Raw genomic sequence first — 23,891 nt, forward strand, 5'->3', positions numbered from 1 at the left:
GCAGTATGATACAACTAGTTGTTGACTGGACAGAAAGAATCAAAACTAATTTTAAGTGGTTGGGGTTGCATATAGGCTAGACAGGGAAAGCACTAGATTTTCTTCCTGTAGTTTTTGTTTGGACAATTCCTGTTCAAGTTGTTGATTACTTAATTGAATTTAAGTTTACAGTCTGTCTTTATGAGATCTCTAGAATCTTGTTAATAACTATAATGTCTTCCCACTTGTAGATCTTGAAGTAATTGCACACTCAGTTTCAGAATAGAAGGACATCACTTGGTAATAGGGATGAGGAATTTCTTTAGCTAGAGGGTGGTGAATCTATGGAACACATTGTCATAGATGGCTGTGGAGCCGAAGTCATTAGGTATGTTTAAAGTGGAGGTCGATAGGTTCTTGATTAGTAATGGTGTCAAATATATGGAGAGAAGGCAGGGGAATGGGGTTGAGAGATATTATAAATCAGTCATGATTGAATGGCAGAGCAGACTTGATGGATCAAATGGCCTAATTCTGCTCCTTTGTCATATGGTCTTACAGATCAGCTAGTTTTGAAGTAAATCTGCAGCAGCTTCCCAATATCGAGCAGCTGCAATTTAAAACTGCAGTGGAGCGTACACTGCCGTGCAGTGAAGTTAATAGTGTATTATACTGGAATTTAATGTGTATTAATGCATTAACAAATCTCGTCAGCTAATGCCAAATAGATTAAAAAAAAGGAGAAAGTTTTTCTTTTCCCTAACACTATCATGAGTTCACTCTTTCCAATTCCGTTTTAATGTCTCTCTAAACTTTAGCCTTCAACATGTTCATGATGAAGAGCTGGACAGATGTCCTGCTCGGAAGTTTGAGCCAAGAACACCATGTTCTTTGAATACTGGGCATGCATATTTGATGGTTATGTGATACATCTTCTGATTTTCTAATCATTCACTGGATGAAGGATCGCTAGATGTCACATGGGGAATTGCTGACAGACAGCTGTCCATTCACTTGGCACAGAGTTCAGTGAAAATGTTAGAAGTATTGAATAACTTAGAGCATTTGAAGTTGCTAGTTTAAACCACCAACAAAATCATAATCAATGGAAGTACCAGTTGGATATGATGGTGTCTATTTTAATCAAGAACCCTACTTAGTATAATATTCCTTTCTGGCTATAGCCAATAAGATGACTGTTGGGATAGCCTGATGTGATGGAATGTGCTTTCTATCCTGTTATCATTTATTAAAAGCTACATTAGAAATATCAGGGTTGTATATGGTGACATGTATGTAATTAGATAATAAATTTACTTTGAACTTTGTGTATCATATATTGGATATAGACATTGGATATGGGAAAATCTTTTCCCTATTTGAATTTTGCTAACATATTTTCCTTGTTTTCTTATGCCTTTTACTTTTCAAAACAACTGATATAATGAATATAATATTTGTATTTATAAATGTATTTAGTATAAGTAACTATAGATTTTGAAATCAAACTCTCCTGAAATTTTAAAAAATTATACTGTGCAGAAGAGTGGTCATAGCATAGCAGTTAGCACAATGCTTAACAGCACCAGCTGTAAGATTGAGGTTTGATTCTTGTCACTTTTTGTAAGGAGTTTGTATGTTCTTCCTATAATCACGTTTCCTTCAGATGCTTTGGTTTCCTCCCATATTCAAAGCTGTACAGGTTAGGGTTAATGAGTTTTGGGCGTGCTATTTTGGCACTGGAAGTGTGGTGGCCCTTGTGGGCTGCCTAGTACACTCGTTGATTTGATTTGACGCAAACAACACACTTCACTGCGTTTCGATGCATATGTGACAAATACGTTAGTCTATCTATCTTTATTAATGTATAGGTTTTTAATCTCTCTTAAAAACTTAATGTGTTAGTTGCACTTATCTGGCTTGATAAAACAAGCGTGGGTGAATACATGTACTGTATATGAATTGTACAAAGGTTGTACTTCCAACAGAAAGTTTGGAAGTTTTGATTGTTACTGGATACTTACTATCTTAGCTTACTGTCTTAGCTATCGTCATTTAAGAATTTGGGAGAGGGTAGCTATAAGTGCCTATGAGGCACAAGGTAAATAGTTTCCATGGGGGGACCAAAGCTAGTCAAACTGGTAATTATGGAGGTCAGATGTGGACAAGTGATCTGGATTCCTAATAAGGATTTCTGATTCAGCTAAACAGATGTCAACGTATCTGCAAACCGGGAACATAGATTGCATTAGATCTGAGCTTTTATAATGGGTTTTCAAGAAGTTACGTTGGGTGAGGGAACAGAATTTCTAGAAGAGAAGTGTAGATAGTTAAGTGCCAAATGCTAGACTAGATGGAAAGGGAAATGAGGATTAACACCACTATCACTCAGGTCCTATCTGAAACATCGTATTAATTCTAGGCACCAAGTCTTGGGAAAGGTACATTGACTTTGCAGTAAGCCCAACACCAATAACTTAATAAGACAGATTCTATTCACTTGAATTTAGAAGCAGACGGGTAATCCAATCAATGTGTTAAAAAAGGATTAGTTATTTCTTCAGTGTGAGAATATAATGAAAACATAGAAGCGTAATGTGAGCTAAGCCATTTAAGAGTGAATTCAGACAACACTATTTCACAGTAAAAGAACTGTCGAAACATGGAACTCCATTCAAGGTGTTGTGTATACTAGGGCTGTTGCCATTTTGGCACAAATCAACAGAATCTTCTTGAAAAGGATACCAAATGATACATCAAAACAGGGTGTTGAAAATGAATATTGTATTGCAGATCAGACTAAATAAAAGTGAACGTATTCAGTGACCTATACCCTTCTATGTGTTTCAAATTATTTTTAATTGCATAAAAATGTATTTCATACAATCAAGTATCTGCAAATTTGCATATTGTTTCTGAACTAAATGAAAAAGATTTAAATAACTTGACAGCTGCAGGCTTCGAAATGTATTTCATCAAGTTATGCAAAGTATTTATTTTACATTGACCAATCAATTGAGAAATACTTCTTCTATTTTCCTTAACTCTTTAATATAAATGCCAACAGATTAATGACAAAAGGCAGCCCTGTTTTACTTCATACCCTACTTCTAGCTTGTTGTGCTCAGAGTTGTTCTGCCAATGTGGTGGGAATGCTATGTTGGCATCTGAATGTTTGGCATCTGCCCCAAGCATATCCTCAGGTGTATTGGTTATTGCCTCTAATGATGGATTTCACTGTATGTTTCAATGCTCACAAGATATCAAAACTTGAATCATGCATGCTTAAAGGAAGGTAGTTATGATTATTGGAGGTCAGTCGTACCAGCCCCAGCATATCACCATAGGATATCACTACTGAATGAAAATGAATAAAACTGTTGACACTAAAAATCTGAATTAATACTAGAAAATTCTGGAAACTGGCAATAGATCAGGAAGTATGTATAGAAAGAGAAATAATTAACCTTTCATATCTGAGTTCCTGTGAAGGGTCTGGGATTTTTCAAGTTTATTGCTCTTCTCTCCACAGATGCTGGCTGACATGCTGACTTTCCCACATTTAGCTTTAATGTCACTGCAGGAATTCCTCAGGGCTTTGTGCCAGGCCCAAACATATTCCTCTACTTTAGCAATGGCCTTCCTTCCATTTTCAGTTCAGAAATGCAGATGCTTGCTGATGACTGCACGATGTTCAAAGCCATTAGCAGCTCCTCAGAAAATGGCGCAATTTATCCCTGTAAGGAGAAGCTCTACGACAGCATTAAGGATTGTGTTGATTAGTAAAAAGAATCATTTGCTCAGTGCAGGTGTCAAGGAATGATCATTTGTAGCAAAAGGAAGTCTAACCACCTGTCGCTTTATTATCACTGGCTTCCCCACCATCAGCATGCTGGATTTCACCTTCAACCAGGAACTTAACTAAAACAATCCTACAAATACTATGGCGACAAGGGGAATTCAGAATCTGGATATCCTGTGGCAAATGACCCATCTCCTAAGTTCATTTCACCTGAAGACAGGTCAGCAATGTGATGTTTACTTCTCTTGCATGGATTGATCTCAGATAACAGTTTAAAAGGTCAGTACCATCTGGACAAAGCACTCACTTGACTTGACCTCTTCAACTACCTCAAATATTCATTCCACCACCGCTTCATACATTTATGAACTCTGCACTGCACATCACACAGCCACAGACAGTAGCAGATAGCAACCACCTGAAGGTGTACCTCCATGTTGTATATCATCCTGGCTTGGAAATAAGTATGAATATCACAAAAGTTTAGAACAAGGCTTCTGAAGTAAAAACAAAAGCAGAACAGCTGGTCAAGGCAGCACCAGTAGGAAGAGAAAGGCAAAACTAGAAAAATGAGATAACAAATCAGTTGATAAGTTGAAGAAAAGCTGAGGAATGTACAGATAAAACAAAGGAAATATACTTGAGAGAATGAGGCCCGGGCTGCCTGTGATTCTGCTATTTATTCTTCATATTATTCCTGTTTATGGATGATATTAGAGAAGGTTTTCTGACTCTGCAAACTTTAGATATTATCTGATCATCATTCTCCTTCACAGCTTTCACACAGGTCTTTGTTTTCCCTCGCTATAATTGTCATCATTAACCTTCAAACAGGTGGCTCTCGAAGATATTCCCTATGTCCTTTCTGTCTCTTTCTACCCTCTCCACCATTTAAAATAACTGGTTTACTCACTCGCCCAGTGCTGTCTTTGACCTGAAACCTTAATTCTGTTTCTCTTTTCATAGACAATGCCTTGATCTCTTGGGTATTTCAGCATTTACTCTTCTCATTGGAGGTAAATACAGTCAGTGGCCACTTTACACAATACAGGAGTGGAATCGAGCATGCTCTTCTGCTCCCATAGCCTATCTGCTTCAAGGTTCGATATGTTGTGCATCCAGAGATGCTCTTCTGTACACCATTGTTGTAATACGTGGCTATTTGATGGTTGCCTTTCTGTCATGTTGACCCTGTTGTGGCCATTCTCCTCTGATCTCTCGTTAATGAGATGTTTCTCCCCACAGAACTATTGCTTACTGGATATTTTTTGTTTTTGCACCATTCTCTGTAAATTTTAGAGACTGTCGTGTGTGACAATCCCAGGAAATCAGTAGTTTCTGAGATACTCAAACCACCCTATCTGACATCAACAATCATTCCATAGTCAAAGTCTCTTAGATCGTATTTCTTCTCCATTCAGATGTTTGGTCTGAACAACAACTGAATCTCTTTATGTATGCTTTTATGCATTTAGATGATGCCACATGATTAGCTGATTAGATATTTGCATTAATGAGCAGGTGGACAGGTGTACATAATAAAGTGGCTACTGAGTGTATATTGTTATTTGTTAATCTAAATCCAGAAATTCCAAGCCCAGCAACACTGGAAGAAGTTTGTTGGTTCAAGTGGGTAGCTTGCCATCATCGTCTCAAGGGGTATGAGAAGTATGGCAGTGAATCGAATTAAAAATGAATCAAGAAATTAGGAACACGTAGCTAAGCTACTATAGATCTTGGTTACACTTCTGAAAAAGGCTTCTATTTCTGGATCACAAATGCTCTTCTGATAAATTGAATAAACTGTTGCTGTACATAAGTATTCTGGAGAAAATATGGACCTGAATATCAGTTCATTAAAATGCTCTAAAGAATAGTTTCATTGAAATCAGTTAAGTATTAATGAAACCATAAGAGAACAAAAAATGTTCCTCTATTGTGCAACTTTGTGGTAAAAGTTAATTAATCTGCTGCGGTATAAGTAGAATATATGTGATTATGAGTAAGTCACTTATAAATTCAGGACATTACCAGTGGTGCGATATTTCAGATAATGCCACACAGTGGCTTACTTGAACTAGTTTTTATTGGAAATCGCATTGATATTTCCAATCATTATGAAGTGACAGAATTTTTGGTGTAACAATATCATAATTTTTATGCCATTTTCACTAAGAGAACCTTCATATCTGCTAAAATCTTTGAGTGACAATGAAAGCAATTACTCTCCAGATTTTAGTGTTAATTACTTGCATTAAAATTAAATTTTAGTGGAAATCTTACAAGGTACAAAGAATGAAGCAAATCCAAGTTTATAATTTGCACTGCTGATTTATCATATAGGAAATACTTTAAAGAAGTGACACATTAATTGTCAAATACAATTTGAAAATTTTGAGGGCATTAAGTCAGTCATAAAATGTTATAGTCTTGAAGTCATTTGTCAGATAGATCAACTTTTAGTTATTCATAACACATTTAAATCCTTCCCGGTGAGAAGCTAAAGTAGTATATATAATGCAAGGTGCAAGGTTTAATGTATGTTGAGACTATTGTTGCTGTGGGGAGAATTGTTGCCGGAACTGAAATGGATAGGAAAAATGCATACAGAGCAGACTGCATGTGTTCCCTGGAGTAGGTGAGTTTAATTGGTTTAGTGTCTATCTCACTTACTTGCCTATGCTCTTGGGAGTCCAACCCTGACCTTGATTGTAACATAGTCCAATTTCAAAACAATTTAAATTTACATCCAATGGAATAAATTTCAGTAAATAGTTTTCAAAGCTTGAAGTTTAATTAGATAAAATAAATACTTTTAAAATTATATTCTTACCTATATTAATTAAAAATAACAATTAATCATATTCTCCATTATCTTCCACTGGAGTGAATATCATTACACCAAGCAACAGTTTTTTGATGTCATAGGATTAGCTGAAAGAGATGTAGTTTGGACTGTCATCTAGGATTGCATTGGTGTTTGATGTAAAATATGCAGTGGCATCATCATTTTAAAGGGAAGAAATGTTTTAAATTTGCACAACTAAGTGTTGGTAGGGGTCTATTTTGAGGTCCTTGGTTAAACTTCTCAAAGCAAAAAAATCTCCCCTCTAAGCCCATCCTGTACTTTTAATCTGAATGCAGAAGATGAATTCTTAGATAGGGAGGGTGAAAAATGAAGTGTCTGTGGTAACCAACAGAGTAAGGAACTTATGCTATGAAATTGCATTGTCTGCTCTTGTCAAGTCATTAAATTTCATAGAGTGTAAGAGAATTGGAACTATGCAAATGGAAAAAGGTCATTTTATTTTAAGGCCTCCTGCTATGTAGACCCAGCAAACCCCTGTTGTTTTTCTTAGAAGTCATGCTTATCAAAATTCAGATCTCATAACTACAGTGTTTTTGAAAATGGGCCAACACTCCGCAAGTTACACTATATTGTCTCGTCTGACTGCTGAACTCAGAAACTGTCAAATTTGTCTATGTACGTAATTCATAGAATCAATGGACTTAACTTTCCAGCTGAGTTATGTCCTGTTCTGTCTTTAAACAATCTTTGTTGTTTGCGACTCCGCTAATTTTTGCGTTACTAATCAGATCCCCTGTATTCTCAGCCAAATCATTTACATAATATATACAAACAACTTGTTTGCCCTTGCGATCTTACACCTAGTTTTAAGCAACCTGATGGAATGTGCCAGTTTTCTCAGATTTATAATAGTTCCATATCTAATTCTTATGGACAGGAGTTTGACCCAGAAAATTCTAGCATGTTCAATGCTATGCGAGTAGTACCCAGGTACTTGGAAATATGAAGTCCACAACTTACTAACCCATATGTCTTTGGATTGTGGGAGGAAAGCAGAGCACCCAGAGGAAACGCACACGGTCACAGGGAGTACATACAAACTCCTTACAGACAGTGGCGGGAATTGAACCACGATCAATGGTGCTGTAAAATTTTATGTTAATTGCTATGCTACCATGTCACTCCAAGTATAAGCACTGCCAATTGTTAGTTAGAATAGTATATTTTAATTAACCTTTATATGCTGAGTCATTGGGTTTTGGTCTATTTTTTAAATTGGGTTCTTTTGGTTTGTGGCTGCCTGTAGGCAAAAGAATCTCAACGTTGTATAATTTATACATACTTTGATAATGAATGTGCTTTGAACTTTTGACCAGGGTTGGCACCACTGGTACCTCCATACTTGACAAGTTTTTGCATGAATTTCTGGAACCATCATGGTCCTTTCTCATCTACTTTATTTTTTTAAACAGCAGACCTCATGCGTAAATTTTAGATCTTTGATGCAGCTGTGAATTACTCTATCACATATGCACATTTTCACAAATAATAAGTCAGGTGTCAGCTGTGGCCTGGCTAAAATTGTCTTGCTTCTGGGTTGGCTGGTAGACTAAAAATTCCTTTCCAAAGACTTGAACATGAAAAAAAATCTAGTAGTTAGTTTGCTGCAGAGGGATAACTACACTATCAAGAGTGATGTCCTTTAATGAACTGCTAAGTCGTGGGCTTTGCAACTCTCTAAGGTGGATGCAGGTGATCCCATGGCTTGGTTTTGAAGAAAAGCAAGGCAAGTTGTCACAAATGTGGTGATTCAATACTTAACAGCACCACAGAAGAGATTATAGAATAATACAGTTAAATATTTGATGTTCTAGCTTGTTGAGTCCATGCCAGATCTTTGGAAACCAACTTTGTTAGTCTTGTGCAGTATTTTTTTCCAATATTCTGTAATTATTTTCTCTTCTTTGAATAATGTCATATAATCCAAAACAGATTATTTTACTCTTTAAGAACCAGATGAAACAGCTGATAATAGTAAAGGTTATAAATAGTTAAACTTCTAACCTTCTCATTCAGAAGTTGGGTTGAGAATCTGTTTTCCATTAAACAGAAGCTCCACTAAGTTATGTAAGGAATCCTCATTATTATCAAGACCATACTACCCTAGTAATTATCCCCAGCTGCTTTTCAACAGTGTTAGCTTATATGTTCATTAAAAATAAGAACACGAGTTGGCCATTCAGCTTCTCAGGCCTGCACTGCCATTCAGTACGTTCAAGCGAGATCTATAACACTACCATTTTCTTGTCTCACCTTCAATTCCTCATGTATACAGAAATTTATTTATAGCACTTTTGAACACAAACAATAATTGATCAACCTACTGTACTAAGATCCATAGCTTCACTGTCCTGTCAAGGATTACACTTTAAAAAAAAAAATTTCACTTCTGGCTTTCGACTCCTCAGCCGTAGGAAACACTCTTTCTGGAATCATTGTTTCAAATTCACTTCTTAATTTTTGAAACTCTGAAGAAGAGGCCTAGCCTACTCGTTCTTTCTGCACCTGACAGGCTAGGAACTAGTTCAGTGAATCTTCACTGCACTCCCTTTATGGCAAGTGTTATGCACTCTTTATCCAACCTTTTTTAAGGTGATCAAGCCTGTACAGATATTCCAGGTGTGATTTATCCTCTATAAACTGCAGTCATTGTTTCCCTTGCACTCTGATCCTTTTACAGTGGAGGTTAGAATTAACAAAGTATGATACCAAACAACATTAGCAGGTATGAGGGAGAATGACCAAAAGCTTGGTTTAATTGAGGATTTCTCATGAAAGGGGAAATGAAGTCATGCAGGCAGAGAGCTGGAAAGGTGTAAAAGGATTGAAACTTGCAGACAAAACTTGGGACTTTATGGTGCATCACGATGTGTCACAGCACAGTTATGACAGTTGCTTAGGTGTACTGTATTCCGGAAAATCCTAATGATCATGATTTTATTCTGGATGGCTGCTGCAGAATGTATTTCCAGGCAGCATGACTCATGAGCAGATTACCAGTACTGTCTCAAGTTTATAAACATTCACTGCCTCAATCCACATCGAAAGCTGTTCATCACATGGTCCAGGCTTCAGTCTTGGAAGCTTCTTCCACTTTTATGACCTGATAGAGTAATTTTCTCAGAATCGTTAAGTGTAACAGATCAGATATACAAAAACAAATGCAAATTTAGTGAAATGTGCAAGATGCCTGAGACATCTCAAAATCAGAATCAGGTTTAATATCATTGACATCTCATAAAATTTTTGTTTTGCGTCAGCAGTACATTGCAATACATAATAATAATAACAATAAAACTATAAATTATGATAAGAAGTATATCTAAAAAAATTTAACCAGAATTAGATTTTATATCACTGGCATACTGTATGTCATGAAATTTGTTTTGCAGCAGCAGTACATTGCAATACATGATAATGAAAACTGTAAATTACAATATTTATAAAAAGAAAATTAATTTAAACAAATTAAATTAAGAGAGTGAAAAAATACTGAGGTAGTGTTCATAGATTCATTGTCCATGATGGTGGAGGGAAAGGAGCTCTGTTCCTGAAGCATTGAGTGTGTGTCTTCAGGCTCCTGTACTTCCTGCTTGATGGCAACAAATAGAAGAGGACATTTCCTAGGTGATGGGGGTCTTTAATTAAGGATGCTAACTTCTTGAGGTATTGCCTTTTGAAGTTGTTTTCGAAGATGGGGAGGCTGGTGTCCATGATGGCTACCGCTGTGTTCCCTGATATGTCTACCTTTTGTCAGCTATGGTCTGTAGCACATGAGTCACTTCTGTCTCATCAACCCCTATAGTAATGCCTTTACACGGAAGTACAGGTATCAGAATTATCTCACTGAAAAACCTTTGTGGTAGGCTGTGTGCAAGATAGATAACAGAATGCAGGAAGGCTTTGGCAACACTGCAAAATCTATTTCAAAGTTCAAAGTAAATTTATTCTCAAAAGTATGTACAATATACGTCACTGCAGGCAACCTTGAAATTCATTTTTCTTGCAGGCATTCACAGTAGAACAAAGAAATACAATAGAATCAATGAAAAACTACACATGGAGATTGACAAGAGACCAATGTGCAAGAGAAGACAAACTGCAAATACAAAAACAAATAAATAAATAATAATGAGAGCATGAGTTGTAGAGTCCTTGATAATGAGTCTATAGGTTGTGGAAAGTTCAGAGTTGAGGTGAGCGAAGTTATTCACGCTGGTTTGGGAGCTTGAAGAATAATAACTTAGTGAACCTGGTGGTGTGGAACCTACACCTCTTGTGTCACCTTTCCAGTGGCAGCAGCAGGAAGAGAGTGTGGCCTTGACATTGAGGGGCCTTGATGATGGATGATGTTTTCTTGTGGCAGCGTTTTTTGTGGACGTGCTCAATGGTAGGGAAGGTATCAACTTCATTAGTTCAACGTGGTTTTCTACAAAATAACAGCTGTTACAATGCCAATGGGAAAATAAGGGTCTTCCTGCCTAATATTACTATAGGAGCACCTTTATCACATAAACTACAGTGCTTCAAGAAGACTTACCAACTTCATTTCAAAGCCAAGTAGAGATGGGGTACTGGATGTGGACGTTACCTATGAGAAGGGAGTACTGGCACAGTAAATTATCTTGGGCTGTAGACAGCTGTCTAACACAGTGGGTCTTAGCATGGGCCATATGGTCCCCCAGGGGACCATACCAGATTTCATAGAGGCCACAAGTAAAACAGCAAGAAACTTAGGTCCAAGGGGATTTTTAAGTAGGCCATGATGAGTTCACTGTTTTAATGAAATATTGCTAAAATACATAAATAAAAAGAAATTAATACATGTAATTTACTTGGAACCCTGAATGAAATATGCTAGATGATGCAAATAAGGCAGCAAAAGAGCTTAGCACACCCAGGGGTGGGTGGGTGGGTGCAGGGAGTGTGTGCAGGGAGTGGGATGGTGTGCATATCAATCATTATCTCTGCTCCTGCTTGACCATGCATAAATCACCATTCACACCCTGCAGAGACCTACTGGAGAAGCATTTTCTACATTGGATGATGGTTTAATTTGGGGTGAATGTGAATGATTTTGACTCCACTTTGCAGGAAGGTTTTATTGAGCTGCTGAGTGATGTAACAGCTCAAGCAAAATTCACTCGCAGCAAGCAAAATTTCTGGATCACTAGTGACATTCAAAATAAGTTTTCACAGCTCTGGAGAAAACAAAGTTATATTTAATTAGAAACACAAAATGCTGGCAGAACTCAGCAGGCCAGACAGCATCTATGGGAGGAGATAGTGACGATGTTTTGGGCCAAAACCCTTCATCAGGAGTGAAGTAACATGGGATGGTCGAGGAGGGGTTAAGAAGTGGGGGGAGAGATGAAGTAGAGAGCTGGGAAGTGATAGGCTGGAGGGAAATGGGCTAGGGGGAAGGTGGAGAATTATGGGAAATAAAAGAGAAAGAAAAGTAGGGCTGGGGAGAAATTATAGTGGGGGGGAGAAAGAGAACCAGACTAAAATTATAGATAGGGATGGGGTAAGGGGGGGGGGGGAGCAGGGGCATCAACGGAGGTCTGTGAGTTGAATGTTCACGCCGGCAGGTAGGAGGCTACCTAGACGGGAGATAAGGTATTGCTCCATCAACCTGCATGTGGCCTCATCTTGACGGTAGAGGAGGCCATGGACAGACATATTGGAGTGGGAGTGGTCTGTGGAATTGAAGTGTGTGGCCACAGGGAGATCCTGCCACTGCTGGAGGACTGAATGCTGGTGTTCAGCGAAATGGTCTCCCAGTCCCCAATGTATAAATGACCACATCGGGAGCACCGGCTACAGTATATCACCCCAGTTGACTCGCAGGTGAAGGGGTGCCTCACCTGAAAGGACTGTCTGGGGCCTGGGATGGTGGTGAGGGAAAAAGTGTGGGGGCAGGTGTAGAACTTCTTCCGTTTGAAGGGATAAGTGCCTGGGGGGAGGTCGGTGAGGAGGGATGGGTGGATGAATGGACAAGGGAGTCGCGTAGGGAGCGATCTCTGCAGAAAGCCGAGAGTCGGGGGGAGCGGAAGATGTGGCTGGTGATGGAATCCCGTAGGAAGTGGTGGAAGTTACAGAGGATTATATGTTGGATTTCCCACCTCTTACCTAGTTGAATGTGATTTTAGTTAAGCTCTTCACCTGCTATCAAAAGCTTGTAATTATCATGATATTGTAAAAAGAGGTGCTATTGATTATTTTTAACTGAGGTACAACTAGATATTCATAAACTCACTAGTTTGCAACAGTCACAAGGATCTCACTCAATACCCTAAGTAACAATAGTAAGTGCTCTTTTGGTGCTGGTTGGAAGAATATTTTTTTATAAATAAAGTATCTTAATCAGAGCTTAGAAATAGTTTTATTTTTCATATACATATATATCATTATATTTAACATACAATAAAACCTATAACCTCAAACATAAATATTGACTGTATGTTAGAATAATTAGTAGAGTTGACAAAAAAGACTAGCAACTAATGGAGTCTATGGAGCATGGGGGCCACAGACGTAAATGAAAGACACAAGTGGACCATGAGCAGAAAAAGGTTGAGAACCACTGGTCAAATGCAAACACATCAATTTTGCTGACTGTTAGTGTCCACTCTGTCAGCTCATATGTTGGTAGTGGAAAGTAAAAAGATACTGAAAGTCTTAAGTAAACCACACAATGGTGATACAATTATTCTGGAGGTCCAACAGCTTCTTTGGGGACAGAAACATAGTTAATTTTTCAAACACATTCAAAATTGCAGAGGACCCGAAGTAATGGAGAGATCAGAAGTAATGTCTCGTAATCTGGAGACCAGGAGAGGCTGGATGTCAGAAGTGGTGTAAATGAAAGCTTTTTGCTCATTCCTAATCTGTTTGGGTTGAGAAAGTGTTAATAGAAGGAGGTATCAAGGAGATTCAAAAGATGGAATTGAAATTGTGAGAATTTAACACTGCAGAACGTTTGAATTAGAATAGAATGTAGAGAGCAGCAATGTTTCTCTCTGGGAAGAGAGAAACATATCAGCTGTAAAGGCTGGCTACTAAAACTGTTGAGTCCCGAGGGCTGTTACATGCAGGGTCCTCAGACCTCTGATTTGTCAACGTGAATGTTTGTACTGACCTGGTCATTATTTTACCTCAGCCATCTGCTGATAGAGAAACCCAAAGCTAGCTAGCTAAATCAACAACCTCTCAACTTTGCATGTCACTTTATATCAATTATTTTAAAATAGATTCATGCTATTGATTACCTTCATTGGCATGGAGTTAGGACAAGCAAAAAGTGTATCATGGAATCTATGGTATATACAGTATACTAAAAACACTTTTTCTGGCATTGTTGGAACTACAAAGAGCACCTTTCTCTTTTCAGGCAATTAGTTGGGGAGACAAATATTGAGTAACTTGGGTCAGTCGAGAAGGAGGAGAGTGAAAGAAACAAGGTAGAGGGAGATAGAGAAAGTAAGGCAAGGGAAAGATGTAGGAGGTTGGATAGGGCAGGGAAAGACAGTAAGAGAAAGAGGAGTAGAAGCATAGGCAGGCTAGCATAGTAGTAAAAGGAGGATTAGGGTCATGGGAGGGTAATGGTCATGGGAATAGATGAAGGAATAGAGGGGAAGGGTGAGAGGGGCAAACAGTAGCAGAAATGTGAGTAGAAGAATGAGTAAGTGAGAGCAAAAAGGTAGGGAGAGTGGAGGGTAGAGCAGAAGGAGTGGACTGAGGGGGAGATTTATCTATCTCTCTAACTTCACTCCCTTCCTACCACCCACAGATGAAACTTGCCTATCTAGTGCCTCATACTGCTTTCTGACCACCTCTTTCCTCTGCATTTGCAGTATTTCATCCCCAAAAATGCCAGTCCTCTGTCCTTGGTAAGTTTGCCATTCACTGTAGCCAAGTTACAATGCCTGATAGTGGTCATCAGTAATGTGAAGAATGAGGTGGAGGATAGGAACACTGTTCCATTGGGCCAATGAAAGTTAAAGGCAAATTGCTTCTCTTTGAAGCATTAAGAAAATACAGGTATTCTATTAAATGTCAGATCAATATTTTTCAATTATTAGTACATTATTAAAATAATTTGGCAGTCACATTGAAGCACAGTGAACTGTAGAAGTCAGTGCAGTTAACATCTCTGAAAATGCAGTGGAACCAGATTCAATGATAATGTACAGATGAGCATAACACATTTCTTTCGAGTACTGCTGTCACCAGCTTGTTTGCAATGAGTCAGTGCAATTCCATTAACTTGTACTTTTGTGTCAATAATATGGTAAGATTTATGTTTGATATGTTGGGTGAATACCAAGTCAACTTACAATGCCAAACTTTGGATATGGATTCAACTGTCAACATCTCGGTTATTTCCTTATTTGACATTGTCAATATCAATTTAAATCATGGCTAGTGTACATAAAGAATTTTCTTTATTTATAGGATAATTAATGGAATAGTATTTTGATTGCAGTATTTCCATTACCTTTGTACAAAAATGCTTTACTAAACAACCATTTGCAGTATGAGTAATTTTTATATTTTGCTTGTTTTCACTTTACCAAAATCACAAACAAAATGGTTGTCTTGATGTAGGGTTTTGGTGTGAAATTTTGACAGCTCCTTTCCCCTAATTTGTAGATTCTGCTTGACCTTCTGAGTTCCTTCAGCAGATACTCTATAGGTTTTCTTTCTCAAGAATTAACCAAAATTTGCTGTCCTACACAGTCGGTCAGTTTAAAACTGGTTAAACTTTTGTTTAATGTTCATCGTGTTTGCTTTAACAGGAAATCTGTATCATACGTTTCTGTCCAGTGACTGAGGAAGATCAGATAATGTACACTTCATTATACGCATACTTCAACAGCAGGCAGCGATATGGAGTAGTAGCCAACAACGTGAAGCAGGTTAAAGACATGTACCTTATTCCATTGGGTGCTTTGGAAAAAATACCTTATCGACTCTTACCATTTGAGGGGCCAGGTGAGTTTGTATAACCAGTAGTTTTCTTTTTGATTATGCTGTAAAACAAGCATTAAATACAATTTAACAGTCCTTGACCACTGGATACCTAAAAAAAAGTAGAGGTTTCAAGCAATTTATTTTTTGTTTTTATATTTTTATATCTTGAAGACTGTTTTACCCTTCACCTAAAGAAGTTATTATGATGTATTTTCACCACTGACAGTCGAGCAGTTGAAAATGTTTAAATTATTTTCACGGTTCAACAGTTTTCAACAGTTCAAACTTGTTATGGCCAAATAGAACATCAGAGAGCTTGATCTATATTCAGAGATTATACACAAAAGCCATGCTTGGTTCTCAGTACTTTGCCTTTTAATCTGGAGGTGACTAAACTCACTTCTGAATGTGTAATATTAATTAAAAATAAAAACTCACAGAAAGAAAGTCAGCCTGTGCTGAATGAATTGTCTGGGCCCTGGATTACTCTTCAGTAGCCTCATCACCACAGTATCTTGCTTGTATCAGTTGTGATATCCATCATCTGGAAAACAATCAAAACCTGTTGCTGCTGACTGGCTGAAACAAGAATTATTTGGAAATAAGACCCTGTAAGTGTGTTTAATATAGCTTTGACTGCAGCTTTGAAATGAATTGGAATGTCTGTGATTAAGGCATTTCTTAATTGCATGTTAAAATTAAGGTTCAATTACTGGTGAATGATTAAAGTCATGAGTATAATTTTGAATTTGAACTATATCAGATTTTCAAAGTTTTACAGATTAAGTGTATAGCATCAGAAGTTATTTGATAAAAACACTATGTCAGAATCAGAATCAGGTTTATTATCACTGGCATGTGTCGTGAAATTTGTTAAATTAGCAGCAGCAGTTCAATGCCATACATAATATAGAAGAAGAAGAAAAAAAATAATAATACATAAGTAAATAAAGTACAGTATACGTATATTGAATAGATTTAAACTTGTGCAGAAAACAAAAATAATATATATTAAGTAAGTGAGATAGTGTTCAAGGGTTCAATGTTCATTTAGGAATTGGATGGCAGAAGGGAAGAAGCTGTTCCTGAATCGCTGAGTTTGTCCCTTCAGGCTTCTGTATCTCTTTCCTGAGTTAATAATGAGAAGAGGGCATGTCCTGGGTGCTGGATGTCCTTAATAATGAACACTGCCTTTCTGAGACACCGCTCCTGAGGATGTCCTAAAATTACAACCCTCTGCAGCTTCTTTTGGTCCTATGCAGTATACCCCCATACCAGACAATGGTGCAGTCTGTCAGAATTCTCTCCATGGTACATCCATAGAGGTTTTTGAGTGTATTTGTTGACATGCCAAATCTCTTCAAACGAATGAAATATAGTCACTGTCTTGCCTTCTTTATAACTGCATCGATATGTTGGGACCAAGGTTAGGTCCTCAGAGATCATGACACACAGGAACTTGAAACTGCTCACTCTCTCCACTTCAGATCCCTCTATGAAGGTTGGTGTGTGTTTCTTCATTTTACCCTTACTAAAATCCACAATCAGCTCTTTTGTCTTACTGACGTTGAGTGCAAAATTGTTGCTGCGACACCACTCCACTAGTTGGCATAACTTGCTCCTGTACGCCCTCTCGTCTCTGTCTGAGATTCTACCAACAATGGCTGTATCATCAGCAAATTTATAGCTATTTGACCTATGCCGAGCCACACAGTCATAGGTTTAGAGAGAATAGAGCAGTAGGCTAAGCCACACCTCTGAGGTGCACCAGTGTTAATCGTCAGCGACGACAAGATATTATCATCAATCTACACAGATTGTTGTCTTATGGTTAGGAAGTCGAGGATCCAATTGCAGGGGGAGGTGCAGAGACCAAGGTTCTGTAACTTCTCAATCGGGATTATGTGAATGGTAGTGTTAAATGATGAGCTATAGTCGATGAACAGCATCTTGACATAGGTGCTTGCATTGTCCAGGTGGTATAAGACCGTGTGAAGAGCCATTGAGATTGCATCTGCCGTTGACCTATTGTGGTGATAGGCAAACTGCAATGGGTCCAGGTCCTTGCTGAGGCAGGAGTTCAGTCTAGATAGATAGATACTTTATTCATCCCCAAGGGGAAATTCAACATTTTTCCAGTGTCCCATACACTTATTGTAGCAAAACTAATTACATACAGTATTTAACTCAGTATAAATATGATATGCATCTAAAATCACCCTCCTAAAAAGCATTAATAAATAGCTTTTAAAAAGTCATGACCAACCTCTCAAAGCATTTCATCATTGTCGATGTGAGTGCTACTGGGCGATAGTCATTAAGGCAGCTCACATTATTCTTCTTGGGCATTGGTATAATTGTTGCCTTTTTGAAACAAGTGGGAACTTCTGCCCATAACAGTGAGAGGTTGAAAATGTCCTTGAATCCTTATGCTAGTTGGTTGGCACAAGTTTTCAGAGCTTTGCCAGGTATTCCATCAGGACCTTCTGCATTGTGAGGGTTCACCTCCTTTATAGGCAGCCTAATATCAGCCTCTGAGACAGAGATCACAGGGTCACTGGCTGCAGCAGGGTTCTTCACAGCTGTAGTTATGTTCTCCCTTTCAATGTGGGCATAGAAGGTAATGAGTTCATTCGGTAGTGAAGCATCGTTGCCATTCATGCTATTGGGTTTCACTTTTTAGGAAGTAATATCTTGCAAACCTTGCCAGAGTTGTTGTACATCCAATGTTGCCTCCAACCTCATTTGAAATTGTCTCTTTGCCCTTGAAATAGCCCTCTGCAAATCATACCTGGTTTTCTGGTATAGACCTGGGTCACCAGACTTAAATGCCACAGATTGAGAGGCATGGAATAGCATGGTAGGCATTCTTGATGGTGGTGTAACAGTGATCCAGTATGTTGTTTCCTCTGGTATTGCAAGTGATCTGTTAATGGTAATTGCTTAGTGATTATTTCAGACTGGCCTTTTTAAAATCCCCCAAAATGATGGTGAAGGCATTAGGGTGCGCTGTTTTGTGCATGTTGATCGATGCTCAGATCATCTAAAGCCTGCTTGACATTGGCCTGAGGTGGAACATATACTGCTACCAAAATGATCCTGGAAATCTCCCGTGGTAGCTAAAATGGACGGTACTTAACTGCTAGATAATCCAGATCTGGTGACCAGAATTGGGACAGCACTGATATATTTGTGCACCAAGAAGAGTTGATCATAAAGCATACTCCTCCACCTCTGCTTTTGAGAGACTCTGTAGATCTATCCTAAACTCGTCAATCTGAATCGCTGAATCTGATACCCAGGATTCTGTGGAACAAAGGACACACACGGTCCTAATGTCCCTCTGATTCAGCAAACTAGCTTTGAAATCATGAGTTTTATTCACCAGAGACTACGTTTGCCAGCAAGATAGTCGGTTTTGGGAATTTTAAAACCCATTTCTTTAAATGCACTTGTAACCCTGACCTGCAGCCACGATTCTTGAATGGAATCCGACCATGATCGGCATTGTTTCTGTCAGTGTTAAGCAGCGATAGTTCGTTTAAATGCATTAAGACATCTTTGTTGATCGTACTGACCTTGGAAGCAGTTGTGCTTTTTAGCTGTATCAGGCTGAAATGAGAATATTTAATTGTATCCATTGAGAGTTCTGCTGCCACACAAGTTACCTTGAGGGGCCCCAGAAGTTTCTTTGTTTAAGAGATATGTATGTTATGGTATGTCAGAGCTCTATGTAACTTTCATTGTGATAATGTTTTTTAAACTGTATGGTGCAAATGCAAACACGAGGAAATCTGCAGATGCTGGAAGTTCAAACAACACACACAAAATGCTGGTGGCACACAGCAGGCCAGGCAGCATCTATAGGGAGAAGCAAAGTCGATGCTTCGGGCTGAGACCCTTCGTCATGAGTAACTGAAAGGAAAGATAGTAAGAGATTTGAAAGCAGGACGGAGAGGGGAAAATGCAAAATGATTGGAGAAGACCAGAGGGGGTGAGGTGAAGCTGAGAAAGGTGATCACCTTTCTGGCTCTCAGCCCGAAGGGTCGACATTGCTTCTCCCTATAGATGCTGCCTGGCCTGCTGTGTTCCACCAGCATTTTGTGTGTGGTGCAAATGCAAAATGTTCAGTAAGAATTGAATTTAAATATCATGTCATTTCTTTAAGCCATATTATTTGCCTGTATCATGCACAGTTGAATAATTAGTTTCTTTAATTAGTTTTCTTGATGTGTTTTAATTATATAAATAATTGCAGTATTAAACTATAATGATTAGTTATTTTTATCATTTTATAGGTCTTGAGGTAGTCCGCAAAAATCTTCTCCTTGGATTGATCATTCGACAGAGGCTAAAGAGGTCATTTAGTGCTTCACCTGCTGAAGAACTCTCTGAATCAGAGAAGCTACCCAGTAATTTGCCTCAAGAAAAGAAAAGCAGAACAGAGTATGTAGAAGGTGAAGGTGAAGATGAAGATGAAGAAGAAGAAGAAGAAAATCAGTTCTTTAATTCTTTCACTTCTGTGTTGCCTAAATTTAGAAGCAAACCCAAACAAGCATCACCCATTGAACCTCAGATTTTGAAAACACCACCTTTATCACCAGCTGAGCCAATTCCAATGCTGTCCACAAAGCCATTGCGATTTCTCCCTGGAGTATTGGTTGGTTGGGAAAACCAATCCACCTCTCTCGAATTATCAAACCGACCACTGGATGACATTCTTCAGAGTCTTTTGGGAGATGCAGAGAAAGAAACTGAACCAAAGCCTGATTCTGGTACTGGACCTGACTTGGGAGATGCTGCAGTGACTGTAAAAGATTCCAATACGTCACAGCCTGAGGAAAAAACTGACGATCAAGAGAGTGCTAAAAATGCTTTGCATGATCTTACAGCGGAAAATGAGAATGATGTCATTGAGGATGACAAAGAAATTTCAAAGCCAACTGGACTTCTTACAACTCTCACACTTAAAGACAAACCTCCAGATGTTTCCACTGAAGTGTTCCTTTCCAATCTTGCAGCTCTAAAATCACAGCCAAATCAGAAAGAAGAGCATGAGAAACTTCGGCATCACTACAAAGTAAAAAAGGTAAAAATAGAACCCTCAAAAGAGAAAAATGAGACTTCTGGTGGTTCTGCAACTCGACCAGTGAGTCCCAAGTTATCTCTGCCTGAGCCCAGTACAGGTGCTGAAAAAGTAGACTCCTCACATGAAGCTCATGCAAGTGTCTTGCAGGTTGTGAATATAAGCAGAGACCCAAGACAAGCAGCTGTTCGAATGCAACAAAATGTTTCTGCAACAAACAAGCCGCCAGAGAGCAGTGCAGAAGAACAACATTTGGAAAACAGGAACGATAACTATGAGGCTGAGAGCTTAAAAAATCCAGAGGAAATTTCGAAGGAATCCCCCGAAAATGGCGAAGGAGAAACAGCCATAAAGCAGGTTATTGAAGAGACAATTGATACACAAAGTGAGCTATCCAGTAAACAATTGCAGGAACCTTCACCTTGTATTATAGAGACTTCACCGGCAGGTTTTCAGAATCTTTCAAATCCAGAAGCAGAATCAACAAGTTCTTTACAGATGGGTCAAACAGTTTCTGAAACAGAATTGGTAGAAACACACACTATTGAAACTGTGCAGTCAATTCGAAGGGAAAATGTCCCAGTATCCTCTTTCCATGGCCCGCGTTCAGGTACGCATTTTGAGTTCTCTTCAAATGCAGTACCTGCACACAATCAGACTCAGGTGTCAGCAGTGTCCACCTCATTACCAAGCAGTGGCCCTTCAGGTAGCCCGGCATCAAGTGGAAATATTTTTCCTCCACCAATATCGCAACTACCTAACTTTAACCAAGTCCAAGTCCATCCTTCTGGTTTTCCATTTCAGCGAACTTTACCTGCTGGCAATTTTCAGCCAGGTAATTTGATGCCTTCATTCATGCCAGTTCGGGCCCCACCACCAATTCCTCCACCACCATTTGGCCTTCAAACAGATCCTCATTTGAGGTTTCATGCTCCTGATCTTGGTGCAGCACATGCCCTGGGCCCAAATCATATGATGCCTTGGCTACCACCAATTCCCTGTCCGCCACAACATTTGGGGCTTCTACATCTTGCACAGGGGCAGCCTATGCCTCCTTTCTCCTCTGACCGCCCAATTGATGTTAACAGATATGTAAGAGGTTCAGGACCAAGTTTTCAATCTATCAAGGAAGAAAGGCATCATGGCGATCCTTGGGATAGATATAGCCAAAGGTCAGAGCATAATCTTGGCAAGGAACACAGCAGTCATCATAGATACAGGTTTTATAGTGATTATCGTCGAAAAAAAGATCGGCACAAAGAAAGAGACAGGGACAAATACTGGGATCGAGGGTCTGAACGAGACAGAGACAAGTATAAGGACAGAGACCGTGATAAAGGGAGAGACAGAGAAAAGAGACGGAGTCATGAGGACCGGCATAGAGATAAAGATCGGGACCGCCATCGGGAACATGAAAGGAGCCATGATGGCGTGGACTCGAGAAGAGAACGAAGCAAAGATAAAGAAAAGAGTAGGTCCGAAAATGAAGATAGTGATAAAGAGAGGGGGAAGGGAAGGAGTAAGGACAGGCATAGAGAGAAAGTTCATGAAAGAGATAATGATGTGGAACGGGAGAAACACCACAGAGATAAAGACCATGATAAAAGGGACCACAGTGACAGAAGCAAAAGCAAGAAGAGAAAGAGTTCCCCAGAGGATACTTCTAATTAACAACTGTACAGAACCAAAAAAATTGTTAACTTGTGAACTTTGTCCTGATCATTTGAAGAAGTAACAACTGGTTCACCTGTACTTGTCAACTAGAATGCCAGTTCATGCTGCAATGTTATGACATGATTCACTTGAGTGGTTCCTTGTATAGCATACAGTATTTACCACCATGTCTTGCTGCTCTTAAATACTAATTAACAATACAAGAAGCTAGTAGTATAACATTTTAAGTAATTTTATTACTTCTGATAATTATCCAAACTGATAGTTCTAGCATGAGCTACTATACATGTCAAAATTTGAAGAAGTTAAAATCCACAGCTTTTGCTGTTGCCCAGGTTCTTTTCCTGAAATAATGTACGCTTTGTAGGCAGTTTGCACTGTGGCACACACTCATGAATAATTATACAAAGGTATCATGTTCTTATTCAAACCAGTTGCAGTTGTACATTTCTGAAGTTTTATGTTGTACTTCTATTTCAATGTATTAATTCATTTGCAAGAGTTGGCTGTTAACTATTGCATTGTTTTAAACAGGCAATCACAACAATGTAAGTGTTGTATTAAAATTTTAGATAAAAAGTGCATTGAAAATAAAACTATACATCCATCTATATTTTGTAAAATTGTCACATTGTTGCTTTGACTTGGCTATTATCTTTGTTGCTTCAACATTGTAGACTATTGCTTGTATACTACCTTTTCTGTTTAATTCATCAATCTTTTTACTGAAGAATCTGTGTAAATATTTTAAATGATGTTTTCATTGTAAATGATTATAAAATGAATTTTCTCCACATAACTGTCTTTTGTTATTTATATAGCATAGATCTTAAGTATGATTTATTTCAGTATGAGATGTCAACACTGATAATGTATCGTCATGGGAATTTTCCTGGTAGAAGAGCAACGTTGGACAAAATCAGGAAATGTTCCTTCAATCGGAAAGCTGGACACTAAAGAAGTAAAAGCATTCCTTTTCTTGTATTGGTGAGGGTAACATTGTAAAGACAAACAGTATATGAAACAAACTGAAGAAGTAAGAGAGACGGGCATAAGAAGCACTTGAATCAGTGCATGGAGGGACAGGGCTTGGAGGGATGTAAGCCAAACACAGGAAATTGGGACTAACTGGCTGGGCACCATAGTCAGCATGGACTCATTGGGTTAAATGGCCTGTGTTTGTGTTGTATTGCTCCATGATTCCAAGTAATTAAAATAAGGTTTGGTTATTAGTGATAGAGGGCTATACATTTTAATCCTTTAAATTTCTCATTCTTCAAGGCTCTAGAAATCTGAAGGTCTCCAATAAATAAAACCTTTTTCAATGTTTGATAAATAAGTAGCATTTCAATTGGCCCTATTTACTGTCATTCAACCAAAAGTGAAATTTGATTGCTGGCATAAATAATCCATTAACAACATCCTTTCACTATTACATGGCAACTCAGACTACCTTATGTCAAGTTTAATATGGTATTTTATTACAACTTGTATCATTAACTTAG

The 23,891-nt window shown here is 38.4% G+C and overlaps 1 protein-coding gene across 7 annotated transcripts in view; it reads left to right on the forward strand.

Annotated features, from left to right (window-relative positions):
- The window catches only part of phf3 (PHD finger protein 3), a 148,574-nt gene extending 125,378 nt beyond the window's left edge, over positions 1-23,196 (forward strand). For 4 of the 7 annotated variants that reach the window (XM_059982279.1, XM_059982280.1, XM_059982281.1 and 1 more), the window contains 2 exons: positions 15,452-15,647; positions 19,925-23,196. In XM_059982279.1, the coding sequence (XP_059838262.1) occupies positions 15,452-15,647; positions 19,925-22,383 (2,655 nt within the window). In that variant the 3' untranslated portion in view covers positions 22,384-23,196. The remainder of the gene's footprint in view (positions 1-15,451; positions 15,648-19,924) is intronic. The other 3 variants (XM_059982285.1, XM_059982283.1, XM_059982284.1) reach the window with 1 other exon arrangement.
- Positions 23,197-23,891: the final 695 nt, after the last annotated feature.

This window comes from Hypanus sabinus, chromosome 10 (assembly GCF_030144855.1).
Source record: "Hypanus sabinus isolate sHypSab1 chromosome 10, sHypSab1.hap1, whole genome shotgun sequence".
Taxonomy (NCBI): Eukaryota; Metazoa; Chordata; class Chondrichthyes; order Myliobatiformes; family Dasyatidae; genus Hypanus; species Hypanus sabinus.